The 26,805-nt window shown below is 43.7% G+C and overlaps 2 protein-coding genes across 2 annotated transcripts in view; one reads left to right on the forward strand and one right to left on the reverse strand.

The window, feature by feature from the left end:
• The window catches only part of LOC123754440 (uncharacterized), a 274,623-nt gene extending 251,944 nt beyond the window's left edge, over positions 1-22,679 (forward strand). The window contains exons 4-7 of the mRNA XM_069326534.1: positions 4,623-4,755; positions 9,548-9,717; positions 14,440-14,668; positions 18,984-22,679. Coding sequence (XP_069182635.1) covers positions 4,623-4,755; positions 9,548-9,717; positions 14,440-14,668; positions 18,984-19,078 — 627 coding nt within the window. The 3' untranslated portion in view covers positions 19,079-22,679. The remainder of the gene's footprint in view (positions 1-4,622; positions 4,756-9,547; positions 9,718-14,439; positions 14,669-18,983) is intronic.
• Positions 22,680-23,383: 704 nt separating this feature from the next.
• LOC138366109 (serine-aspartate repeat-containing protein F-like) lies at positions 23,384-25,829 on the reverse strand. Its single transcript, XM_069326846.1, has 3 exons — positions 25,784-25,829; positions 25,359-25,429; positions 23,384-24,664 (listed from the first exon to the last, which is right to left on the reverse strand). The coding sequence occupies exons 1-3, from the start codon at positions 25,827-25,829 to the stop codon at positions 23,384-23,386; spliced, it is 1,398 nt and encodes a 465-aa protein (XP_069182947.1).
• Positions 25,830-26,805: the final 976 nt, after the last annotated feature.

Here is a 26,805-nt window from a genome sequence, read left to right on the forward strand (position 1 = left end):
AATTCCACTCTCACCTCGTCAGATAAGCCCTTCATCCTCCATGTCGACGCCAATGGTACCGACGTTGGTGGTGTCGTGATGCAGCAACGAGGCGAGAAGAATACACCTGTCAGCGACTACTGCTACAAGGAACGACGGAACAATTGGCAAGGAACTACTCTTCCTCATCCTGAAACTTCAGCACTTCACTTCACACCTGAAAAGTGCTCGGTCCACCATCAATACGGACCACACCACCCTACACCTCCTGCAGCACGCCCACTTCTCATCTCAACGTCTTCTACTATGGGCTTGCTACCTGCAGAAATTCAACCTGGAGACACGCTATACCAAGAGTCTGACAACATCTTAGCCCATGATCTCTCCAGAGTTTATGAAGTAGAAGCGACTCCATCCATTACTCCACCACATAACGACGTACTTCTTCCAGAACCGCAGGCTTCGGGGGAGAGTTGTGACAATAATCTCCTTCAAGAGATTGAGCCTGCTCTTCCCTCCACAAACACGTCGTTGAAATTATATAAAACGACTATGGAAGACATGTCCAACAACAACAACAACACCAGCAAGGCTTGCCAGGGTGAGCAAAACATATGCAGCCAGCCACCTGTTCGGACTCAAACCACCAAACTACATGTTGATCGCTACCGGCTCCGCTGATTGGTCGCCGGTCTGGCTGCACCTGCACTCGCCCCCCCATACTACTTGATGTCTGGGGTCGCCCCAACCTCCTACCTCAGAATATTTTGTGCTCTCGTTGTCACCACTCCTCCCGGCTAGACGCTAGCGTGTACTGAGAGAAGTGGTGGCTTAAGCCAATATTCCAGCACCTCCCATTTACTTGTATATTGCACTTCTTGTTATTTTGCCTTAACGTAACTTTTCATTGTGTCATCTAATTATTCTTATTATTTTGATTGATTTTATTATAAGAATTTGTTTGTGCATTTTATTCATGTTTTGATTTAATTAACGTAATTAAAATTTCATTGTTAAAGTTTACTTGTGTTTTGTGTGTCTTCTCCTTACCTTACCACAGACGAAGTTCCAGTTTTTTCTATTTTTTTTTTATAACTATGTGACGAGGCCATACCCCTAGCCTTAAACAGCCGAACACCAACGCGTTACCGTCACAATATATATATATATATATATATATATATATATATATATATATATATATATATATATATATATATATATATATATATATATGTGTGTGTATATTAGTATATTTTGGTAGCAGTCTCTCCTGTAGACATATATTATTAAATATGACCGAAAAGGAAGATTAATAATTATAACACGAATTTTCTCAATATTTCTTATATTTCTTTTCACTGTTGATGGTAACTGAAAAATCAATTCTCCAAAATTAATTTTTATTTCTAGTCTGACGCGACACTTGAACGCGTTTCGTAATAACTTATTACATTTTCAAAGACTTTAGTTTACACACACACAACTATAACTAAACAGAGTTGATTGATTGATGAAGATGAAGCCACCCAAGAGGTGGCACGGGCATGAATAGCCCGTAAGTGGTGGCCCTTTTGAGCCATTACCAGTATCAAGAGCTGATACTGGAGATCTATGGAGGTGCGACTGCACTCTGCGTGACGGGAGATGTCTCCCGTTAAACAGAGTTTAAACAGCTTCGATTTTATACCTGCATTTGGGTGAGGTGATATGTTACAACAGTTTTGGATGAGGTGAAAACAAACTTTCAACACAAGACAGAACACGAAACAATGGGTATAATATTTTGTAAGTTAAAGGGAAGAATGGAAGTAACTGCAAAGGGCCTATTGGCCCATATTTCTTGATGCTTCTATATTGGTGCGGAGTCTTGAAGTGGGTAGAATATAGTTGTGCAATAATTGGCTGTTGATTGCTGGTGTCGACTTCTTAATGTGTTGTGCCTCGCAGATATCAAGCCGCCTGCTATCGCTGTATCTATCGATGATTTTCGTGTTTTTTGTTAAGACTTCTCTGGTGATGGTTTGGTTGTGGGAAGAGATTATATGTTCCTTAATGGAGCCCTGTTGCTTATGCATCGTTAATCGCCTGGAAAGAGATGTTGTTGTCTTGCCTATATACTGAATTCTTTGAGGCTTACAGTCCCCAAGTAGGCATTTGAAGGCATAGACGACATTGGTCTCTTTTAAAGCGTTCTGCTTTGTGTCTGGAGAGTTTCTCATGAGTAGGTTGGCCGTTTTCTTGGTTTTATAGTAGATCGTCAATTGTATCTTCTGATTTTTGTCTGTAGGGATAACGTTTCTATTAACAATATCTTTCAGGACCCTTTCCTCCGTTTTATGAACTGTGGAAAAGAAGTTCCTGTAAAATAGTCTAATAGGGGGTACAGGTGTAGTGTTAGTTGTCTCTTCAGAGGTTGCATGGCGTTTCACCTTCCTTCTAATGATGTCTTCAACGAAACCATTGGAGAAGCCGTTGTTGACTAGGACCTGCCGTACCCTACAGAGTTCTTCATCGACTTGCTTCCATCCTGAGCTGTGGCTGAGAGCACCGTCGACATAAGCGTTAACGACACTCCTCTTGTACCTGTCTGGGCAGTCACTGTTGGCATTGAGGCACATTCCTATGTTTGTTTCCTTAGTGTAGACTGCAGTGTGGAAACCTCCGCTCCTTTCTATGACTGTTACATCTAGAAAGGGCAGCTTCCCATCCTTCCCATCCTGGAAAGGAGCGGAGGTTTCCACACTGCAGTCAAGGATCGGTGCTGGGACCAATTCTATTTCTAATATACGTTAATGACATGTTTACAGCAGTAGAATCCTATATATCGATTTTCACGGATGACGCAAAGTTGATGAGAAGAGTTGTGACAGATGAGGATTGTAGGATCCTCTAAGAGGACTTGAACAGGTTGCAGAGATGGTCAGAGAAATGGCTACTGGAGTTCAACACGAGCAAATGTAAAGTTATGGAAAAGGGATGAGGTGACAAGAGACCAAAGGAGTACACAATGAAAGGGAATTGCCTACCCTGTGATGACTCGAGAAAGAAACTTGGACGTGGACGTAACATCTAATCTAACTCCTGAGACATGTATATAGGATATCGACAGCAGCGTACTCTACACTGGCAAAAGTTAGAACATCATTCAGAAACATAAGTAAAGAGGCATTTAGGGTGCTTTACACTGCCTCCTTGAGGCCAGTTTTGGGGTATGCCGCGCCATCATGGAGTTCCCATCTGAAGAAACACATAAGGAAACTGGAAAAGGTTCAGAAATTTGCAACAAGACTCATCCCAGAGTTACGAGGGCTGGGGTATGAAGAGCGCCTGAAGGAACTGAGCCTTACGACACTAGAGAAAAGAAGGGAGAAGCGGGAATATGATAGGAACGTATAAAATACTCAGGGGGATTGACAGAGTGGATATAGACGAAATGTTCACACGGAATAGTAACAGAACGAGGGGACATGGGTGGAAGCTGGAAACTCAGATGAGTCACAGAGATGTTAGGAAGTATTCCTTTAGCGTGAGAGTAGTGGAAAAATGGAATGCACTTAAGGAACAGGTTGTGGAAGCAAATACTATTCATAATTTTAAAACTAGGTATGATAGGGAAATGGGACAGGAGTCATTGTTGTGAACAACCGATGGCTCGAAAGGCGGAATCCAAGAGTCAGTACACGATCCTGCAGGCACAAATAGGTGAATACACACACACACACACACACACTGGGGGCCTCGTGGCTGAGTGGGCAGCGCTCGAGGGTCGTAATCTTAAGGGCCCGCGTTCGATTCCCCGCCGAGGAAGAATAAAATGGGCAAAGTTTCTTTCACCCTGATGTCCCCCCCCCTGTATTCACCTAATGTAAATAGGTACCTGTGAGTTAGACAGCTGCTACGTCATGCTTCCTAGGAATGTGTGAGCGTGTGTGTGCGCGCATGTGTTAATAGAGAAATATATATATATATATATAAATATATATATATATATATGTCGTACCTAGTAGCCAGAACTCACTTCTCAGCCTACTATTCAAGGCCCGATTTGCCTAATAAGCCAAGTATTCCTGAATTAATATATTTACTATAATTTTTTTCTTATGAAGTGATAAAGCTACCCGTTTCACTATGTATGAGGTCAATTTTTTTTTATTGGAGTTAAAATTAACGTAGATATATGACCGAACCTAACCAACCCTACCTAACCTAACCTAACCTATATATATAGGTAAGGTTAGGTTAGGTAGCCAAAAAAAGCTAGGTTAGGTTAGGTTAGGTAGGTTAGGTAGACGAAAAAACATTAATTCATGAAAACTTGGCTTATTAGGCAAATCGGGCCTTGCATAGTAGGCTGAGAAGTGAGTTCTGGCTACTAGGTACGACATATATATATATATATATATATATATATATATATATATATATATATATATATATATATATATATATATATATATATATATATATGTAGTAGACACATGAGACAAAAAAATAGATTGGTTAGAAAGGCAAGGTGCAAGAGCTAATAGCTCGATTCTGCAAGCACAAATAGTAAACACACACACACATACTTTTTAAGCAAGGGTAGGGAAAACAATATTAATATGCGCTATTAATTATGTCAATGTGTTCTCCAACAGTCAGAAAACTCGACAGAGTTCAAGGTGAATCTGAAGAGCGTCTCCCTGAAGTCTTCCGGCATGTTCACCTGTGAGGTGATTTCTGACGACAACTTCGAGACCTTCAGAGAGTCCGCAAACATGACGGTGATTGGTATGTCTGGGATTATTCTGTGATTTTTCTGTGATTATTCTGGCATGTTTCTGAGAATTTGTTTCTGGGATTTTTTCTGATATAGCAAACCTCGCATTAATTCAGGTTTTTGTTTTTTTTTTATTCTGGGAATGTTGTGATTTTATTTTCCTCTTTGACTGTGAATAGCTAATTTGTTATTTAGTGAATGTGATGAATAATATTGCGAATTGTGTATGACAGCAAATGACAATGCATTTCTATTTTGTAAACTTATGATACTATGTTTCATTCCATGGTTTGTATTGATATTCTAAATTACAACTAATTCACAATAAGATCCGCCATAGTCTTTAGAGAGGGTGCTTGGTGAATTATGATCTCTGGTTAGCGTTCAATATATATTCGTGTATTTTTGTATAATGAATGCATGAATAATGAATATATATATATATATATATATATATATATATATATATATATATATATATATATATATATATATATATATATATATATATATATGTCGTACCTAGTAGCCAGAACGCACTTCTATGCCTACTATGCATAGCCCGATTTGCCTAATAAGCCAAGTTTTCATGAATTAATTGTTTTTCGACTATCTAACCTACCTAACCTAACCTAACCTAACTTTTTCGGCTACCTGACCTAACCTAACCTATAAAGATAGGTTAGGTTAGGTTAGGTAGGGTTGGTTAGGTTCGGTCATATATCTATGTTATTTTTAACTCCAATAAAAAAAGATTGACTTCATACGTAATGAAATGGGTAGCTTTATCATTTCATAAGAAAAAAATTAGAGAAAATATATTAATTCAGGAAAACTTGGCTTATTAGGCAAATCAAGCCTTGCATAGTAGGCCGAGAAGTGCGTTCTGGCTACTAGGTACGACATATATATATATATATATATATATATATATATATATATATATATATATATATATATATATATATATATATATATATATATATATTCATACAGGTCAATATCTCTGAGTAATTTTCAGTTATTAATTTCAACTCCCCCAAAAAGTTATATATATATTGTCATAAATGAAGCCAGTATTACTGAGGTCATTATTTCATGCTCAGTTTAGTCCTCCAAAAAAAGTTTGAATATTTTGTTTATGTATTATAGTGGGCAATGATGTATGTGAGGTAATTACATATGTCAGCTACAGCGGGGGCGTGGCTATGCTGGTTCAGGAGGTGACGCTTACGTCCTGTTACAGCCACAAACAAGTCCTGTTTAGGGCAATAAGCAGAATCTATTAAAGCAACAAACAGGTCCTAATTATAGCAAAAAACAGAAAGTAATATAGCAATAGGTCCTATTAGGCAAAGAAATAGGCTCAATTAGAACAATAAATAAGTTCTCTTGCTGCAATAAACAGGTCCTATTACTGCAATAAATAGGTCCTATTACTGCAATTAAAAGGTCCTATTAGAGCAGGAAAGTAATTATCAATAGATGCACACAGACTGGCAGGTCCTTTTATATCAACAATCAGCTCCCAATAAGGAGGCAAACTGCTCTCATTTTAAACATTATTTTTATTACTATTATTTTTATTATTATTAATATTATTTAAATTGTTATTATAATTATTATCAAATCCACAGGGGCCGTAATGAGGATTCGAACCTATGCGCTGGATATTCCCCGACGTGTCCAAGTCCACAGTACCAGGACATGGTAAAAAGAATTGCAACCTGGAGTGCTAATTCTTTGACCATGGGTTCGAACCCTCAATCAGGCCCTTGTTGATTTGTTCATTTGATATCACGCTATTGTGATTTCTGTGGATTATTATTATTATTATTATTATTTTATTCTTAACAACGTTATTCAGGTCCAAGATGGACTGAAACGTCTTTTCTTATATTTTCGTGTTTTGTTTTGTGTGTAATGTTCGGCCACGTTATTGTGGTTTGCGGTCTGCATCTTTGCGAGTGTTTTTGCTTAGTTTCGTTTTTGTTATATCAGTTCTATTATTTTTAATTTATTTAATTGATCAGATAAATGCATGAAATGGATTTGTTATATGAAAAATGCACTTACACGCACATACGCGCGCGCGCGCGCACACACACACACTTGCACACACGCACTCACATACACACACACACACTCGCACACACACTTGCACACACGCACTCACATACTCATACACACACACACTTGCACACACGCACTCACATGCACACACACTCGCACACACACACTTGCACACACGCACTCACATGCACACACACTCGCACATACACTTGCACACACGCACTCACATGCACACACACTCGCACACACACACTTGCACACACGCACTCACATGCACACACACTCGCACACACACACTTGCACACACGCACTCTCATACTCACACACACAGTTATCCTGACCCTCGCCTCAGGAGGCAACATGCGTCACATCAACACAAAGCGAGCACATCTCAGCCGACCCCGTAACAAGTCATAAGTATTATCCAGCCGGGATATATTATCCAGCCGGGATATATTATCCAGCCGGGATATATTATCCAGCCGGGATATAGTATCCAGCCGGGATATAGTATCCAGCCGAGATATAGTATCCAGCCGGGATATATTATCCAGCCGGAATATAGTATCCAGCCGAGATATTATATCCAGCCGGGATATATTATTCAGCCGGGATATAGTATCCAGCCGAGATATAGTATCCAGCCGGGATATATTATCCAGCCGGAATATAGTATCCAGCCGAGATATTATATCCAGCCGGGATATATTATTCAGCCGGGATATAGTATCCAGCCGAGATATAGTATCCAGCCGGGATATATTATTCAGCCGGGATATAGTATCCAGCCGAGATATAGTATCCAGCCGGGATATATTATCCAGCCGGAATATAGTATCCAGCCGAGATATTATATCCAGCCGGGATATATTATTCAGCCGGGATATATTATCCAGCCGGGATATATTATCCAGCCGGGATATATTATCCAGCCGGAATATAGTATCCAGCCGAGATATTATATCCAGCCGGGATATATTATTCAGCCGGGATATAGTATCCAGCCGAGATATAGTATCCAGCCGGGATATATTATTCAGCCGGGATATAGTATCCAGCCGAGATATAGTATCCAGCCGGGATATATTATCCAGCCGGAATATAGTATCCAGCCGAGATATTATATCCAGCCGGGATATATTATTCAGCCGGGATATATTATCCAGCCGGGATATATTATCCAGCCGGGATATATTATCCAGCCGGGATATATTATCCAGCCGGGATATATTATCCAGCCGGGATATAGTATCCAGCCGAGATATAGTATCCAGCCGGGATATATTATCCAGCCGGAATATAGTATCCAGCCGAGATATATTATCCAGCCGGGATATATTATCCAGCGGGGATATATTATCCAGCCGGGATAAAGTATCCAGCAGGGATATATTATCCAGCCGGGATATATTAAAAGATAAGAAATACTGGCTCTTTGGATCTACACTTTATGGGCCTCGTTTTATTTCTCAAAGCCTTCGTATCTCCCTCGGTGTAACTCGTTATCTTTGTGTGCCACAACGTACAGAATACAGAGTGTTAATCTACCAGAATCGTGGATATATGTGTGTAATGCTGATCTCAATATTACTTCGTAATTTATACGTTGGGGACCATTACGGACACAATGAGATGTATTAGATGAGAGGACAGGGTGAGAGTATCCATTTCTCTCTCTCTTTCTCTCTCTCTCTCTCTCTCTCTCTCTCTCTCTCTCTCTCTCTCTCTCTCTCTCTCTCTCTCTCTCTCTCTGGCTGTTCTGTAACACCATGCTAACAATATTTCCATTAACAGCAAATTAAGGAAAGTACCGAAGGTCTACTGTGATCCATACGAGGCAGCTCCTATTTATACCACCTAAATTTATTCACATATATGTCTAACCTACGCATGAAACAATCCACCGGTGCCACAGCTAATGTGTTACCCGGTAAAGTGTTGCATATAGCAATAACTCTCTTGCCAAACCAGTACATATCACTTAAGTTTTCTGATTCTAAACTTATGAAATGTGTATCCATGGTTTCGAGTTTCACTTCCTGATGATATATTTAAAATATTATTCCCTGCCCATGACTAGACTCAGACTTGCACGCTGCTGGAAGTCGGGGTCTTGAATATGGTGATAATAGGTACAGAATGACGATTTAATAGCGAGAGGCAGATGAACAGATTCATATATTAATATGTCTCGAATATCTATCACGAAAATCATTTAAAATCATCACCATTCAATCTCCTCAATTCCAAACATCACCAGTACCCATGTATGAAACGTTCCCTGTGCCCTAAGACGTTCCCTGTACCCTAAGACGTTTCCTGTACCCTAAGACGTTTCCTGGGCCCTAAGACGTTCCCTGTGCCCTAAGACGTTCCCTGTGCCCTAAGACGTTCCCTGTACCTTAAGACGTTCCCTGTACCCTAAGACGTTCCCTGTACCCTAAGACGTTCCCTGTACCCTAAGACGTTTCCTGTACCCTAAGACGTTTCCTGGGCCCTAAGACGTTCCCTGTGCCCTAAGACGTTCCCTGTGCCCTAAGACGTTCCCTGTGCCCTAAGACGTTCCCTGTACCTTAAGACGTTCCCTGTGCCCTAAGACGTTCCCTGTGCCCTAAGACTGTCTCTCGTCTCATTCCAACACTTCGGAACATGCCTCCCCCACTCTCCACTCCCTCCCTCCTCCATCTCCTACCGGACCACAGTGCTCATCTCTGCCCCCGTACATTTCAGACCCGCCTGACCGGAACACGGCGGGGAAGTTTGGACCAGTAATCGAGGTGGCTGGATGGAGCGGGTCGGGTCCCCTGGAGGTGAGAGATGGGGAGCAGGTGGAGGCCTTGTGCCTGGCCAGGGGTGCCAACCCCCCCGTACAGCTGGCCTGGTTTAACAACTATACTAAGGTAAGTGTTTACACTCGTTTTTGCCCCCTGCTTGCTCCTTGGGTTAGAGATTACGTACGCATTGTTGAATCCAGTATTTTGTGATAATCATAATAATAATAAATTATATATATTATATATAAATATACTGGATCCTGGCGCTTTTCAGCGCCTTAACGTGGCGATCCAGAGAGGAAATGCTCACTGCATCTATGATTCCTGTCCGACATCTAAGGAGCTAGAGGAACTCTATAACCTGCGACAAGTAGCCTTGTAGCTTGCATGTAACCAATGCTGTAACCCTTTTTGTGAAATAAACTTTCTGTCTTTCTTTTAAACATATTTAGTTGAAAACGAGAGAAAGTTTTAGATTTATAAATCTAGCACTAATCATCTCGATATTCCGTATGTTTTTCTTCACTGAAGCAGGAAGATTAAAAATTAACTCTCCAAAGTTTATTTTTACTTATTATTTGGGGAAGAAGTTTCTGTAGAACAATTTTATTGGAAGTACGAGGATTGCGGTATTAGTTAAGTCGCCTGTTGCATAAAAAAGAAGGTGGCAAGGTGTACAACAGGCGACGGAACAACTAATACCCCAATGAATATGGGAAGATTAGTATGGGAATTATATTAGTATGGGATATACCCGTACTTCCAATAACATTGTTCTACAGAACCGTCTTCTCCACGGCCCACAAAACGGAGGAAAGAGCCCTAGAAGAGATCATTGAGAGGAGTGTTACACCAACTGACGTCAACCAAAAGATAAAACTAACTATATATTATAAGAGTAGGAAAACCGCCAACCTGCTAATGAAGAATTCTCCCGACACCAAGAAGAACGCCTTGAAGGAGACCAATGTTGTTTACACATTCACTTGCCCACTTGGGGACTGTCAGCCCCAACGAACTCAGTATATAGGCAAGACAACAATCTCTCTCTAGGCATTTAACTACACACAAACAACAGGGCTCCATCAAGGAGCATATAATCGCCACACACAACGAGACGATCACCAGGGATATTTTAACGACCAACACCGAAATAATTGATAGATACAATGACAATAGAAGATTAGACATCAGTGAGGCGCTGCATATCAAGAAATCTAGACTAGCAATCAATAACCAGCTAACACACAGTTACACTCTACCCACTTCAAGACCCCGGACCAATGCAGAAGCTGGACCAAATGACCCAGCAACAGGAACGGAAGCAACCTAAAGAACATAAACTGCCAACATGTCACACTCTTAATTTACTATCCCATTAATACCCCATTCATTTAATACCCCCATGTATGTCATTCGTCCATGTCACCTACCACCTCACCACTAGAGGATATAATCAGGAGCTGCACAGAAGAATTTGTCTTTGAGAATGTGAGGAGAGACCTTACGAAACGCATCACCAGGCGTCAGAACCCAAATAATAAGTAAAAATGAAATTTGGAGAGTTATTTTTTAATCTTCCTGCTTCAGTGGGAAAAAAACATAAGGAATATCGAGAAGATTCGTGCTAGAATGATAAATCAAAAACTTTCTGTCGTTTTCAACGAAATATATATATATATATATATATATATATATATATATATATATATATATATATATATATATATATATATATATATATATATATATATATATATATATACTCTCGCCTGGCGAGAGTGGTAGTAGCGCACACTACCACTATCTGCTACTCTCATTTAGATCTCCCGGGGCACAAAAGTGTCCGCCCTCACGCCACAGATCACACAAAAGCTTGGGGAATAACATTCCATTCACGTGGCTTTCAATGGAGCGGGCATATTAAACCCTTCCTGATAAACCAGGGGACTTGAATCAAATTCCCACAAACTGTGGCTGGCAATTTATATAATTTGTGCCGTGTGGACAGAAATTTCTGCCCACTTTTGTGTTCCCAGAGAGAGATCTAAAAGAGAGATAGAACAGCAGAAAGCTACTATCTCTCTCCTTCCTTTTTAATGTTACTTTTTGGTAAAGTAGGAGAGTGGTGGGCTGCTACTGGCAGGTCAAACACTCGCCGCTCTTCCCCCTCTTTGTGCCTTATTGAGCTAACGGTAATGGTTAGCCTGATGAACACTGCAACATTCTGTTGATTCATTTATGTTACTATATGTAACTACATCATCACTTGTTACCACTTTTGTAAGTTGCATAGCTAAATAACTTTTGGGGCTCAGTTCTTAAACCTATAATGGGCTTCTGTAACTTTGTCCACCACCTTCTATAGGATGGGTATGGGTTCCATCACCTCCCACAGGAAGGGTATGGGGTCCACCACCTCCCACAGGATGGGTATGGCGTCCATCTCCCACAGGATGGGTATGGGGTCCACCACCTCCCATAGGATGGGTATGGGGTCCACCACCTCCCACAGGAAGGGTATTGGGTCTTCCACCTCCCACAGGAAGAGGCATGGGGTCCACCACCTCCCACAGGAAGGGATATGGCGTCCATCTCCCACAGGATGGGTATGGGGTCCACCACCTCCCATAGGATGGGTATGGGGTCCACCACCTCCCACAGGAAGGGTATTGGGTCCTCCACCTCCCACAGGAAGAGGTATGGGGTCCACCACCTCCCACAGGAAGGGATATGGGGTCCACCACCTCCAACAGGTTGGGTATGGGGTCCACCACCTCCCACAGGATGGGTATGGGGTCCACCACCTCCCACAGGATGGGTATGGGGTCCACCACCTCCCACAGGATGGGTATGGGCTCCACCACCTCCCACAGGATGGGTAAGGGGTCCATCACCTCCCACAGGATGGGTAAGGGGTCCATCACCTCCCACAGGATGGGAATGGGGTCCACCACCTCCCACAGGATGGGAATAGGGGTCCACCACCTCCCACAGGATGGGAATGGGGTCCACCACCTCCCACCGGATGGGAATAGGGGTCCACCACCTCCCACAGGATGGGAATGGGGTCCTCATGAATTTTAGCTAAACCTCTCTCTCTTTATCACCCCCCTCCCCCCCAAACTTCTCTGTGAAATTCCTCCGCCACTTCGGTAATTCTCCCCTGCTTCAGGCGATCTCCCCCACCCCCCAACATCCACAGCTCATATGAGCAAATTTTGAGTGTGAGTGATCATGGTGCTGAGGAGACCTTCCCCCCCCCCTCACTCTCCTCCCTCATTCCCCTCAGCCTGGCGGCTTTTCATATTCCCCTTCTCATCACCACTATCTTAATTCCATCTCTCATAGCTTCCCCACTTCGCCTGCCACTCACACGTCTTATCCCAACGCTAAATTAAATGATTTTCCCGTTCTGACTCCTCTTTCACAGTTACTATTAAGGCGGGAATTATTCTAATGAAGAAATGCTCTAAATTATACATATTATAATGTGTTCATTCTGAAGTATACATATTATTATGCTGCCATTCAAAATTATACAAAATATATTACCACACACATATTATATATATATATATATATATATATATATATATATATATATATATATATATATATATATATATATATATATATATATATATATGTCGTACCTAGTAGCCAGAACGCACTTCTCAGCCTACTATGCAAGGCCCAATTTGCCTAATAAGCCAAGTTTTCTTGAATTAATATATTTTCTCAAATTTTTTTCTTATGAAATGATAAAGCTACCCATTTCATTATGTATGAGGTCAAGTTTTTTTTATTGGAGTTAAAATTAACGTAGATATATGACCGAACCTAACCAACCCTACCTAACCTAACTTAACCTGTCTCTATAGGCTAGGTTAGGTCAGGTAGCCGAAAAAGTTAGGTTAGGTTAGGTTAGGTAGGTTAGGTAGCCGAAAAACAATGAATTCATGAAAACTTGGCTTATTAGGCAAATTGGGCCTTGCATATTAGGCTGAGAAGTGCGTTCTGGCTACTAGGTACGACATATATATATATATATATATATATATATATATATATATATATATATACATATATATATATATATATATATATATAAACTAATCTGAACTCACTGAACTATGATTTTTATTTCGAGTTTGATGGTTTTCTATTTTGCATTTTTATTCGCATTTCCTTCTTTTCAGTTTTGAATAATTGAATGAATATATTTACGACTTACGTGTTTTAACTAATGTCTAACAGTTTCTCAATTCGGATTATCTCTGTTACTTCTTCCTCTCATTTCTTGAGGAGCCATTCCTTGTTTTCTGTCCCTTGTACCGCTGTTCCTTGTATCCTGTTCTGTATCCCTTGTAACCTGTTCCTTGTTCCTTGTACCCTGTTCTGTATCCTTTGTAACCTGTTCCTTCTTCCTTGTACCCTGTTCTGTATCATTTGTAACCTGTTCCTTGTTCCTTGTACCCTGTTCTGAATCTCTTGTAACCTGTTCTGTATTCCTTCTAATCTGTTCTTTGTTCCCTATTCCCTGTTCTGTAGCCCTTGTAACTTGTTCTGTATTTCTTGTAATCTGTTCCATGTTCCCTATATCCTGTTCTGTATCCCTTGTACCCTTGTTCCTGTTCCCTGTATCCCTTATACCCTTATTCCTGTTCCCTGTCTCCAGTACCCTGTCCCCATATTCCCTTTCCCTATTAACCTGTTCCTTGCACCCTGTCCCGATGTTCCATGTTCTTTGCGCCCTCTATCCCTCTACTTAATGTTTTTCCAACTGTGCTTAGCCCAACCTTTGTACCCAGTCTGCCTAACCCTATCCTTTGTGCCCTGCGACAGGTCCCCAGGGAACTGGTACGACCACAGCCGCCCCGGGCGGAGGGGTTCAACACCTACACGTCGACCCTGTCCCTGGTGGTGTCCCCGGGCCAGCAGGTGTGGGACGACCAGGGACGACTGGTACTCCGCTGCGTCGCCGATATCCCGGGACTGTTCCACGAGACGGCAGACCTCGAGGTGCACAATGCTGCTTTCAGACGGGCTCAACTTTCAGGGCTCTTCGCTGGGGGTAAGACTATCTATCTCTCTGTCTCTGTCTCACGGAAGCTGCCTTTGGGTTTGGGAACTTCTGTAGACAGCAATTTAGGAGTACCAACAATAAGGGAGGAGCTTAGGAGTACCTTAGTGGTATCCGATACTTTTTTTAAACTAAGGTATCTCTGTATGTATTTCACTCCTTCATCCATATGGTGAGTTCGAGTCTTTGAGGATCGAGACGAGTGAAATGTTTTTATATATAAGATGTAATTGAGGAAAACGTGGATATGTTATGGATAAAGAGGTAGAGTCTTTCCGGATACCTTAAAAGAGGGTTGGGTTAAGTGGTGATGAAGGAGAGGATAGGTTGTAGATGGGGGAACCCAGCGGTGCCCCCCAGGGTCTAATTATGGTGTACAGAGGTGAAGGTAGTTAGTGAGGATGGTTACACTGATAAGGGTGGTCGGGTGTAGTGTAGATGGCTACAGTGTCGCTGATTGTGTGTAGTGTAGATGGTTACAGAGATGGATGATGGTTGCGAGTATTTAACATGGTTATAGTGAGGAAGATAGTGTGATGCAAAGACTGTTAAAGATGTTCGTCATTTGTTCGTGAGATGTCCGGAAAATTGATAAAAAAATTTTGATTGTGTAGTGATGAATATAAAGTGATGAAGAGCAGAGGTGGCGCAGATGATGGATGTGAAGGGGAGGTGAGGGAACTATCAGGAGAAAGTGCCAAGCCATTACAACACTATACCACTAGGAAGGGTTCAGGATTTGAATATGGGATGGGACGGGGGGAAGGAATGGTGCTCAGCCACTTGGACGGTCGGGGGATTGAACACTGACCTGCATGAAGCGAGACCGTCGCTCTACCGTCAACCCCAAGTGGTTGGTTGGTGAAGGGAAGAGTAAGTGAAGATTATGGAAGGTGGTGAAAAGTAAAGAAGTTGTCACTCTACTCCTCTCACTTGGAGTGTGAGGAGTAGGTCGGCGTTCAATCCCCGAACGTCCAAGTGGTTGGGCACCATTCCTTTCCCCCGTCCCATCCCATATCCAAATCCTTATACCTTCCAAGTGCTATATAGTCGTAATGACTTTGGAGTTTTCTCCTGATAGTTTCCCTCCCTTCACCACCACCTCTTCCATTCACCACTTCCCCTTCACCTTCACCATCTTCTCTACCTCCAACACCTTCTCTCCTCTTCACCACTTTCTTTTCATCACATCAAAAAATCTTTCCTCGGGGTTAAATGCGATTGCAAATTGCACTTCAGACAACCTCGCTTATTAATATCAGTGATAACTCTCCTAATGCCAGACCAACACACACACTGATCACTGAGCTGCAACCATGCAACACTACACCTGGGACTTGGCAGGCGTCCGTGCACACCGCCTCTTCAGAGTCACAGACTAACTCGGGTGATGGAGAAGTGGGTGTCCCAGACCATCTACACTCCCACACTCTCCTTACACTGCTCCAGTGTCTCAGGGCTGACACTTGTAGTTCTACTGCTCTCCTTCCCACCTCGCTGATGACTTTCTCTGACCACAAGTCATCAGGCATCATCATCATCTCAGTCATCATGTCACCTCTCCTTCCGTACGGCTACGTAAAAGTTGAGAGTGGGAGGTCCCACAGACCAGATCCCACAGTTAGGTTATTCAAGTTGACACAGGTGGTCCCAGACCACCAAAGGTCTGTGAGCTGCAACTCCCAGCAACCTGCAGAGTCCGTCAGCATAACTTTCCCAGCAAACTCTGGCAGGACGTCACTCCTTCAGCTATCGACGCCATCGTTCTCGTAAACACTTCGAAATCCCCAAGACACTTGTCTTACACATGGGAGGTCCAGCAACTTGGGCTGGACGGTAGAGCTACGACCTCCTGCAGGTCGGCGTTCAATCCCCGACCGTCCAAGTGGTTAGGCACCATTCCTTCCTCTCCTCCCATCCCTAGTCCTTATCCTGACCCCTTCCCAGTGCTATATAGCTAATAGCTTAGCGCTTTCCCCTGATAGTTACCTTACCTTTCACAAGGGAGTCACAAGTGAAAGTTATAAATGAGAACATTTTTGGAGCAGGACGGGGCTCGAACCAGCGTCCTGGATATCCCCAGACGCGCGCCTTAACCCGATGGACCACGACATGCTAAAGAGTTAACCATAGATGCCACCAAAGTCTTGGTAATCACCTGCACTAATCCAGAACACGTCAACACACCTCTGCTAGTCATCTGTTCTACTCGCCAGCATTCAAACACACACCTGTACTAATAACCAGCACTAATCAGCAGCATACAGGCGCACCTGTGCCCAATCAGAGGCACCCAAACGCACCAATAATGATCCACAGCGCCTGCAACATACCTGTAATAATCGCTTGCATTAATAAAGGCCCCCCCCAAAAAAATGCACCTGTATTAACCAAAACCCCCCCTCAAGGGGCACACACACACACACACACACACACACACACGCACACACACACACACACACACACACACACACACACACACACACACACACACTTTCTAACCCAAGCACAAGTACACACACTCAAGAGTGTACACACACTCAAGAGTGTACAGGCACTCAAGAGAGTACACCTGCTCATCGAGGCAACGTGAGACCAATAAATAAGGAACTCTCCGGCACGGGCTCCTGCTTCCTTGATCAACACTAAAATAATAATGATCACGCAACAACACTACCCAAAGGGGCAGAGGGGGACCCAAAGGGGCAGAGGGGCGGGGGGGGGGGAGGGAAGCGAATGGATAATAAAAAAAAAGTTAGGAATTATGGGTAATTGATGTAGTGACTTACTGCGGAAGACGAGAGACGGTGTTTACATGGTCTATATTGCCAGCTGAGGCAACGTTATCCTCCTGTGCTTGAGGTGGGGAGGGGTGTAGTGTGGAGTATTTGGTTGGTGAGTTGTTGGGTGTGCCCCCGTGCTCAGGTGTGTGTGTGTGTGTGGTGTGCTTCAGGTGTGGTGTGCTTCATGTGTGGTGGGCTTCAGGTGTGGTGTGCTTTTAGTGTGGTGTGCTTCAGGTGTGGTGTGCTTATGGTGTGGTGTGCTTCATGTGTGGTGGGCTTCAGGTGTGGTGTGCTTTTAGTGTGGTGTGCTTCAGGTGTGGTGTGCTTCAGGTGTGGTGTGCTTCAGGTGTGGTGTGCTTCAGGTGTGGTGTGCTTCAGGTGTGGTGTGCTTTTGGTGTGGTGTGCTTCAGGTGTGGTGTGCTTCATGTGTGGTGGGCTTCAGGTGTGGTGTGCTTTTAGTGTGGTGTGCTTCAGGTGTGGTGTGCTTATGGTGTGGTGTGCTTCATGTGTGGTGGGCTTCAGGTGTGGTGTGCTTCAGGTGTGGTGTGCTTCAGGTGTGGTGTGCTTCAGGTGTGGTGTGCTTCAGGTGTGGTGTGCTTTTAGTGTGGTGTGCTTCATGTGTGGTGGGCTTCAGGTGTGGTGTGCTAATGGTGTGGTGTGCTTCAGGTGTGGTGTGCTTCAGGTGTGGTGTGCTTCAGGTGTGGTGTGCTTCATGTGTGGTGGGCTTCAGGTGTGGTGTGCTTTTAGTGTGGTGTGCTTCAGGTGTGGTGTGCTTATGGTGTGGTGTGCTTCATGTGTGGTGGGCTTCAGGTGTGGTGTGCTTCAGGTGTGGTGTGCTTCAGGTGTGGTGTGCTTTTAGTGTGGTGTGCTTCAGGTGTGGTGTGCTTTTGGTGTGGTGTGCGTAAGGTGTGCTGTGCTTCAGGTGTGGTGTGCTTCAGGTGTGGGTCTTCAGGTGTGGAGCTTCATGAGAGGTGGTTTAGGGGAGTGGACTGTCATTAGACGTTTGAACACAACTTTATAATAGACAAAAGAAATGGAATAAACCCGTAGACTATTACTGCTACTTCCACTATTGCTACATCTACTTCTACTATTGCTACATCTACTACCAATACTACTAAAACTACTATTATAATGCTACTACTATTTACAATTTCAATATCAAAATGTCTTTCAATACTACAAATACAAATAATTATTATTATTAAATTAATAACAATAATGATGTGAATAATATCTCCTCTCTCTCTCTCTCTGTCTCTCTCCATATCTCTCCCCTACACTCCATATCTCTCCCCTACATCTATCCTCACTATCCCTCTCCCTCTATATCTCTCTCCTATATCTCCTCTCTCTCTCTCTCTCTCTCTCTCTCTCTCTCTCTCTCTCTCTCTCTCTCTCTCTCTCACTTATGTCTCTCTTCCTTCACTTATGTCTTCCCTCCCTCCTTTATGTCTTCCCTCCCTTATGTCTTCCCTCCCTTCTCATCTCACCGGTGTGACGCCTCCCTTTTTCTTCCACAGGGCGTAACGTGAACGGGTCTCCTGTCTTGGTGACGTGTATGTTTATAGCGTTACTGGTCCGTCACGCCGTCACACAGACCAGGCCCTGTTCGTAACACCTGTGACGCCATGCCAAGTGCGACACCAGCAATGCCACACCTGTAACACGTCACAGCTGCGGTTCGTCACGGCTGCGGTCCGTCACAGCTGCGGTCCGTCACAGCTGCGGTCCGTCACAGCTGCGGTCCGTCACAGCTGCGGTCCGTCACAGCTGCGGTCCGTCACATCTGCGGTTCGTCACAGCTGCGGTCCGTCACAGTTGCTGTACATCACCTGTAATTCATCACTGCTGAATTACGTCATATTTGGAGCTACACACCTGTTGTACGTCACAGCAAGAGTGCGTCACAGCTAAAGTACGTCACAGCTGCTGTACATCACCTGCTGAACGTCACCCGTATAGTGCGTCACACCTACAAAATGATACAGCTACAGTACGTCAAATCTACAGTACGTCACTTATATATACCTCACAGCTACACCACAACACCTCCAATACGTCACAACGGAGGAGAACTTTTACTTAATTCTACTTTGAGACTCTCAGAGACTCTTTAGAGACTCTCAGAGACTCTTTAGAAACTCTCAGAGACTCTTTAGAGACTCTCAGAGACTCTTTAGAGACTCTTTAGAGACTCTCAGAGACACTTTAGAGACTCTCAGAGACCCTTTAGAGACTCTCAGAGACACTTTAGAGACTCTCAGAGACTCTCAGAGACTCTTTAGAGACTCTCAGAGACTCTTTAGAGACTCTCAGAGACTCTCAGAGACTCTTTAGAGACTCTCAGAGACTCTTTAGAGACTCTCAGAGACTCTTTAGAGACTCTAGAATTTAGAGAATTCTACTCTTTAGAGACTAAGTCTTGAGAGACTTAACTATCTCTCTCTCTCTCTCTCTCTCTCTCTCTCTCTCTCTCTCTCATTATCTCTCTCTCATTATCTTTATCATTCATCTTCCTCCTTCCTGTCAGTCTATTACCCTTAATTTAGCCACATTAATTTTCAATCACTTCTACACAAATGGAAGACACTCCGAATGAAGAGGAAATTCGTATATGCAGTTTTTTTTGTATCAGCCCTTCCTTCCTTCCTGTCTCTAGGGAGGAAGATTTACATCATCTCAAGATGTGAGGTTCCCATCATCTCAAGATGTGAGGTTCCCATCATCTCAAGATGTGAGGTTCCCATCATCTCAAGATGTAAGGTTCCCATCATCTCAAGATGTGAGGTTCCCATCATCTCAAGATGTGAGGTTCCCATCATCTCAAGATGTGAGGTTCCCATCATCTCAAGATGTGAGGTTCCCATCATCTCAGGTGGCGAGGTTCCCATCATATTTTATCTGAGTCGGTAATACGAGTTATATGGTGCTCAGGAAGTGGTGCTCAGGCAAGAACCTTTCGTAATGATCACAGGTAAACAGGTAGTGAGGACCTGGAGGTGACCACCAGCAGTGTCGTTGTGGTATAGTGCGTACAGGTAACGGCACCCTGGCTGTGACTACAAGCAGTGACATGTTGTTATAAACTCGAGCAGTGATTTAAAGACACCGCTGACAGATCCATATAGCCATGGTCACTGACCTTCCCAACATTAACTCTCCCCTTACCCCTCTGTAGCATATATCCCTCCCCCCCACTCTAGTAACTGACCTTTGACCCCAGAGATTGACCTGCTCCTTCCCCCCTCCCCCTGCCTCCCTGGCAGTGACCTACGGTTCCCCAGGCACTGCTCAAAACACTGCTAGACATACGCTTGTCAAGTACCGAAAGTCTTGTTTTGTGTTCGTCGTTGATATAGTAGTGACAGACAAAGATTTCTCTATCTCCGCACCTCATCACAATATATAATATAGGCCTAAGAGGCCTCTAAAAATATATATGTAAATAGGACCTACACCAACATTGTTTTTTTCAGTGTTTACTCCAATAAATACAACACACACTGTATATACATATATATATTTTTTGTCGTGAATGTTAAAGCCTCTTTGTGATTCTTTCGTGTTAGCCGCCTACCAACCAGCACCTACCTACCAGCCAACCACCACAATTACTACCGTTAACTACCATCACATCAACTACTGGCTTCCACTACCACATCACCCATCGTTGATTGCTAACCCCTAAAAGCAAGCTCAGCTAACTGTTACCACCGCTATTGGCTCTTCAAGCTTCTCCTAACTACTCCCGCTAACTCAAGTCAGCGCTAATTACTCTCCCAGTCATTATATCTCACCTCAAGTACCACTGTCACAGTTACAACTACCACTATTACAACCACAACAACTGTTACCACAACTATACCACCAATTACTACCACAACTACCTCCGCAACTGGCATAATAACCATTCCTACTACCACAACAATCACCGCTATTACACTCACCACCGCTAATATAACGACTACCACCATTACTACCACAAAAATCACTGTTGTTATTAAAGCTACAACCACAGCTACCACCCCCACTACCATAACCACAGCTGTTACAGCTACCACCGTTGCTACTACAACAAGCACGGTTGCTACTAACGCTACCACCACAATTACCGGCGCTGCTACAACAACAATTACCACCATTGCTTCAATCAACTACTATTGCTACTATTACAATGACCACCAACATGACAACTACCATCCACTACCAGTACTTCCCCAATCATCACCTGAAAAACCCAAACAACCAATACCACCATCAACCACCACTAACAAACTACCAACAGAACCACCACCATTCACCGCAATATCACCAAACCACTATCCGCAATTACAACCACCACCATAACTGCCACACCCCCAACAACCACAAAAAAATTCTACCACCATCAACCACAACTAATACACAAAGACAACTAGATAACACCACCACCATAACCAGTTCTACCACATAACCACTGAACTCACCACCACGTACTCACAAGACTCCAGCACAACCATGTATCATCCCCCCCCACCACTATGACATCACTATTAAAATCATCACACCATCACACCACCACCTCAGACACCACACTCCACTTTGAAAACCTGGACCAAAGAGCCAGAGCTCAACCCCCGCAAGCACAACTAGGTGAGTACACTACAGCAGCCCCCACCACAACCATTACATGACACCATAACCATCACAATTACCATATCACCAACACAATCATAACTACCATTTGAAACTTCACTCTCAACACCATCACCCACATCATTATGGTCACAACCCTCTCATCACTGTCACCTCCCCTCCTCACTCAATGGTGTCACTGCAACCACCATTAAACACCATCATCGCTAAGCCCACACCACCAGTCATATAAATTACTAGAATTAGAAGCAGGAAGATGGAAGATGCTTATCTTCAACACCCTCCTACCTGCCCTCCTATCTTCATATCCCATCTACCTGCCCTCATCTCTCCATCTACCATCTACCTGCCCTCACCTCTCCATCTACCACCTACCTGCCCCTCCACCTTCATCAATTTAATATTCTAAATAATTTGTTCTTATAAAATGTTTTTCATAATTAAAATCTGCTTATTTTTTTACCTGAAAAGCAATTTTCTTGCAAATATTGTCAAGACAAAGGCAATATATCAGAGATCTTGTAAGGCATGACTGTATTACTAGCAACTGGGAAATAAAATTAATTCACGGGAGGATTAAATTTTTATTTCAATACATATAATACCAACGGCGACAACGGCTAAAATCAATTGAGAGTTTAGGTAAGGACTAATTCGACTTGACTTTGCAAATGATAGCACCATTGATGTTGAACCAACACTACATTGGACCATTTAAGGCTTTCTATTAACTCTCAGTGTAAATACACGAATTAATATTAAAACTTGGATGTGAGGGACAGAATGTGTGTATGACATCTACCACCACGCTGCCACCTGCGATGTTGTTGATTTCGATTCAAAGACTGCGTGTTCCTCGGTATTTCCTTGTCCTGAGACACTCGAAGTATTGCGGCTGTATGCAAATACTTGGTGACTCCTGGTTTTTCCAAGGAAGGCGAATACCGAATTCGACACTGTAGAGCGGGTGTCAAGGTGCCTGTCGACGCTCTGTAACCGCAAACCATATGAGCGTCGAGCATCCTATGAGTTCTTAGAATCCGACCAGATATTATAGTCCACTCGAGCCAAATTGCAGCAACGTCTTCCAGTGTCTAAACACCTTAGCAAGTGCCAGACACCCACCACGTCCGGACGATACACGAGGAAATCTAAACACCCGTTGACTGGCTGTTGATAAGGGATGGCTTACGACAGTATCGAAACCAAACGGGATAAACTCAACACGTTTTCCGGCATCCCCTTTGATGGAGAAGGAGCCAGACGTGCATTCGGCGTCGAGGTTTTACCAGGAGCCAGATTTCCACTCAGCGTCGAGGGTGTACCGGGAGCCAGACGTCCACTCAGCGTCGAGGCTGTACTGGGAGCCAGACATCCACTCATCGTCGATGTTGTACCAGGAGCCAGATGTCCACTCAGCGTCGAGGCTGTACTGGGAGCCAGACGTCCACTCATCGTCGAAGTTGTACCAGGCGCCAGACGTCCACTCAGCGTCGAGGGTGTACCGGGAGCCAGACGTCCACTCAGCGTCGAGGGTGTACCGGGAGCCAGACGTCCACTCAACGTCGAGGGTGTACCGGGAGCCAGACGTCCACTCAGCGTCGAGGTTGTACCGGGAGCCAGACGTCCACTCAGCGTCGAGGGTGTACCGGGAGCCAGACGTCCACTCAGCGTCGAGGGTGTACCGGGAGCCAGACGTCCACTCAGCGTCGAGGTTGTACCGGGAGCCAGACGTCCACTCAGCGTCGAGGTTGTACCGGGAGCCAGACGTCCACTCAGCGTCGAGGTTGTACCGGGAGCCAGACGTCCACTCAGCGTCGAGGTTGTACCGGGAGCCAGACGTCCACTCAGCGTCGAGGTTGTACCGGGAGCCAGACGTCCACTCAGCGTCGAGGGTGTACCGGGAGCCAGACGTCCACTCAGCGTCGAGGTTGTACCGGGAGCCAGACGTCCACTCAGCGTCGAGGGTGTACCGGGAGCCAGACGTCCACTCAGCGTCGAGGGTATACCGGGAGCCAGACGTCCACTCAGCGTCGAGGGTGTACCGGGAGCCAGACGTCCACTCAGCGTCGAGGGTGTACCGGGAGCCAGACGTCCACTCAGCGTCGAGGCTGTACCGGGAGCCAGACGTCCACTCAGCGTCGAGGTTGTACCGGGAACCAGACGTCCACTCAGCGTCGAGGGTGTACCGGGAGCCAGACGTCCACTCAGCGTCGAGGGTGTACCGGGAGCCAGACGTCCACTCAGCGTCGAGGGTGTACCGGGAGCCAGACGTCCACTCAGCGTCGAGGTTGTACCGGGAACCAGACGTCCACTCAGCGTCGAGGGTGTACCGGGAGCCAGACGTCCACTCAGCGTCGAGGGTGTACCGGGAGCCAGACGTCCACTCAGCGTCGAGGGTGTACCGGGAGCCAGACGTCCACTCAGCGTCGAGGTTGTACCGGGAGCCAGACGTCCACTCAGCGTCGAGGGTGTACCGGGAGCCAGACGTCCACTCAGCGTCGAGGGTGTACCGGGAGCCAGACGTCCACTCAGCGTCGAGGTTGTACCGGGAGCCAGACGTCCACTCAGCGTCGAGGGTGTACCGGGAGACAGCATTTCACATTACAGTTGATGATTTATCGGCGTGGTTGTAGACACAACCAGAAATTCCATTTCGAAATGCTCCTCCAGAGTTCGAGTCCTTAAGGAATATTACTAGAACTTTTTATCCAAGAAATAGCAATACTAGTTCATTGGTTAGCAGACGTCAATTCAGACGTGCTCAGGCTGAACAGCTGACATTTTTTAAACAGGCCAAATGAAAATATTGACAGAACTGTGTAATAAGTAGCAAAACTGTGATTCCCACTGGAAAGGTATGGACAAAAGTTATCAACTTAGGTAAATATTCCATATCCTCGGGGTTCCTCTCTACTAGTATCTAGAGATAAGAGATAACTCATTTTTGAACGAGTTATGGAATCTCTCCTCAGGTCAAACAAGTCATCAGAATAACAAAGACTTTAACAAGGAAATATTCCACTGGAGAAAATTTTATTATGCTTCAACAGGCTTCAGCAGTCTCCAAACTCATCGTGTCGGGTGAAGATTGAGTCAGATTTGTAATGTTTACCCGCTTCCCAGAGGTTACCAGGACATTCACACTCAACCGGAAACTTATCAAATCCATTTAGACTGGTTGGTACAGCAACGGCCTTGCTTCATCCAGGTTGGCGTTATATCCCGGATGGTCCAAGTGGCAGGACACTATTCCTCACCTGCGTCCCAAGAACACTGTCCTCATGTCCCTCCCAAGTGTCATATATTCGTAATGGCTTAACAAATTCTCCTGATAATTACGAAAATGAGATATTATCATTACCTCATTTTTTTCGAACGGTAGTAGTCCTCGTTTAACCTACTCGCTACAGACTCATTTCCCTTCACAGCTGTGAACGACTGGGAATGGTCAATAAAGAATAATCATTGTCTTTTCTGGAACCTGTAAACAACGAACTTGAATTCCTCAGCACAGCAGCCTTTACGGAGAAATTAATCAACCCGGAATCCCTTATATTAACCTGACAACAATTATTCAAAATGTCTTTGTAAAAAAATTAATGCCACAGGGACCTCTTTATCCCAGAGAGGCTTTTGACACGTAGAAATGGTATAATTAATCAGTTTTAATTCTCGAACCTACGTTCGGGATGTTCCCAGACGCGCCTTAGTCGATTGCCCCACGACATGGTCAAAGAATTAACCCGTAGGTTCGAACCCTCATCACGACCCTTGTGGGGTTGTTCATTTCATGTATCACGCTATTGTGATTTCTGTGTGTATACAGTTTCATGCGGTGTAGTGTTTTGCATTACTCGATTAACGCGGCATTAGACGAGAAATCAGCACAGTGACCTGCATTACTTTTTGTATAGCTTACCTTGAGGTGCTCTATATATATATATATATATATATATATATATATATATATATATATATATATATATATATATATATATATATATATATATATGTGTGTGTATATCACGAAAATAAACACGTAATTAAGAATGTGACAATGTCAGACCACGGAGGAAAAATGAAACAGGAAATTTCCTTAAGTACTTTCGTATATTAAATACATCTGACCTTCTGAAGATGTATTTAATATACGAAAGTACTTAAGGAAATTTCCTGTTTCATTTTTCCTCCGTGGTCTGACATTGTCATATATATATATATATATATATATATATATATATATATATATATATATATATATATATATATATATATATATAATATAAATAAATATATATAACATATATTCGTCTGTCAAACATGGACAAGTAAAAAAAAGTTGCTACAGAACAAAACGAGGTATTGAACACTTAACTAAACAAGGGAATTAAAGTGTTTTTCCACGCTCAAACCACAATGAATCACACATATATAACATAACTAAAGCAATACGGTATATCTTGGGTACAGGTCAAGTATATCAAACATTCCAGACGTCAGATAATATTCACATAGTTCGCCGTGTCTCATGCCAAGACAGGATCGAGGTGCATAATCATTCCCCCCAAGACACTTCACAATTTATCAAACTAACGCTTCCTGTATTTACAAAGCCAAACAGTTGTGCTACTGTATAGAGCCTTGAACCAGTGCCATGACATCTCTAGCACCCAACTGTAGAGTGCCGAGACTCTTGAGTATAAT

The sequence above is a fragment of the Procambarus clarkii genome, chromosome 18 (assembly GCF_040958095.1).
Source record: "Procambarus clarkii isolate CNS0578487 chromosome 18, FALCON_Pclarkii_2.0, whole genome shotgun sequence".
NCBI lineage: Eukaryota > Metazoa > Arthropoda > Malacostraca > Decapoda > Cambaridae > Procambarus > Procambarus clarkii.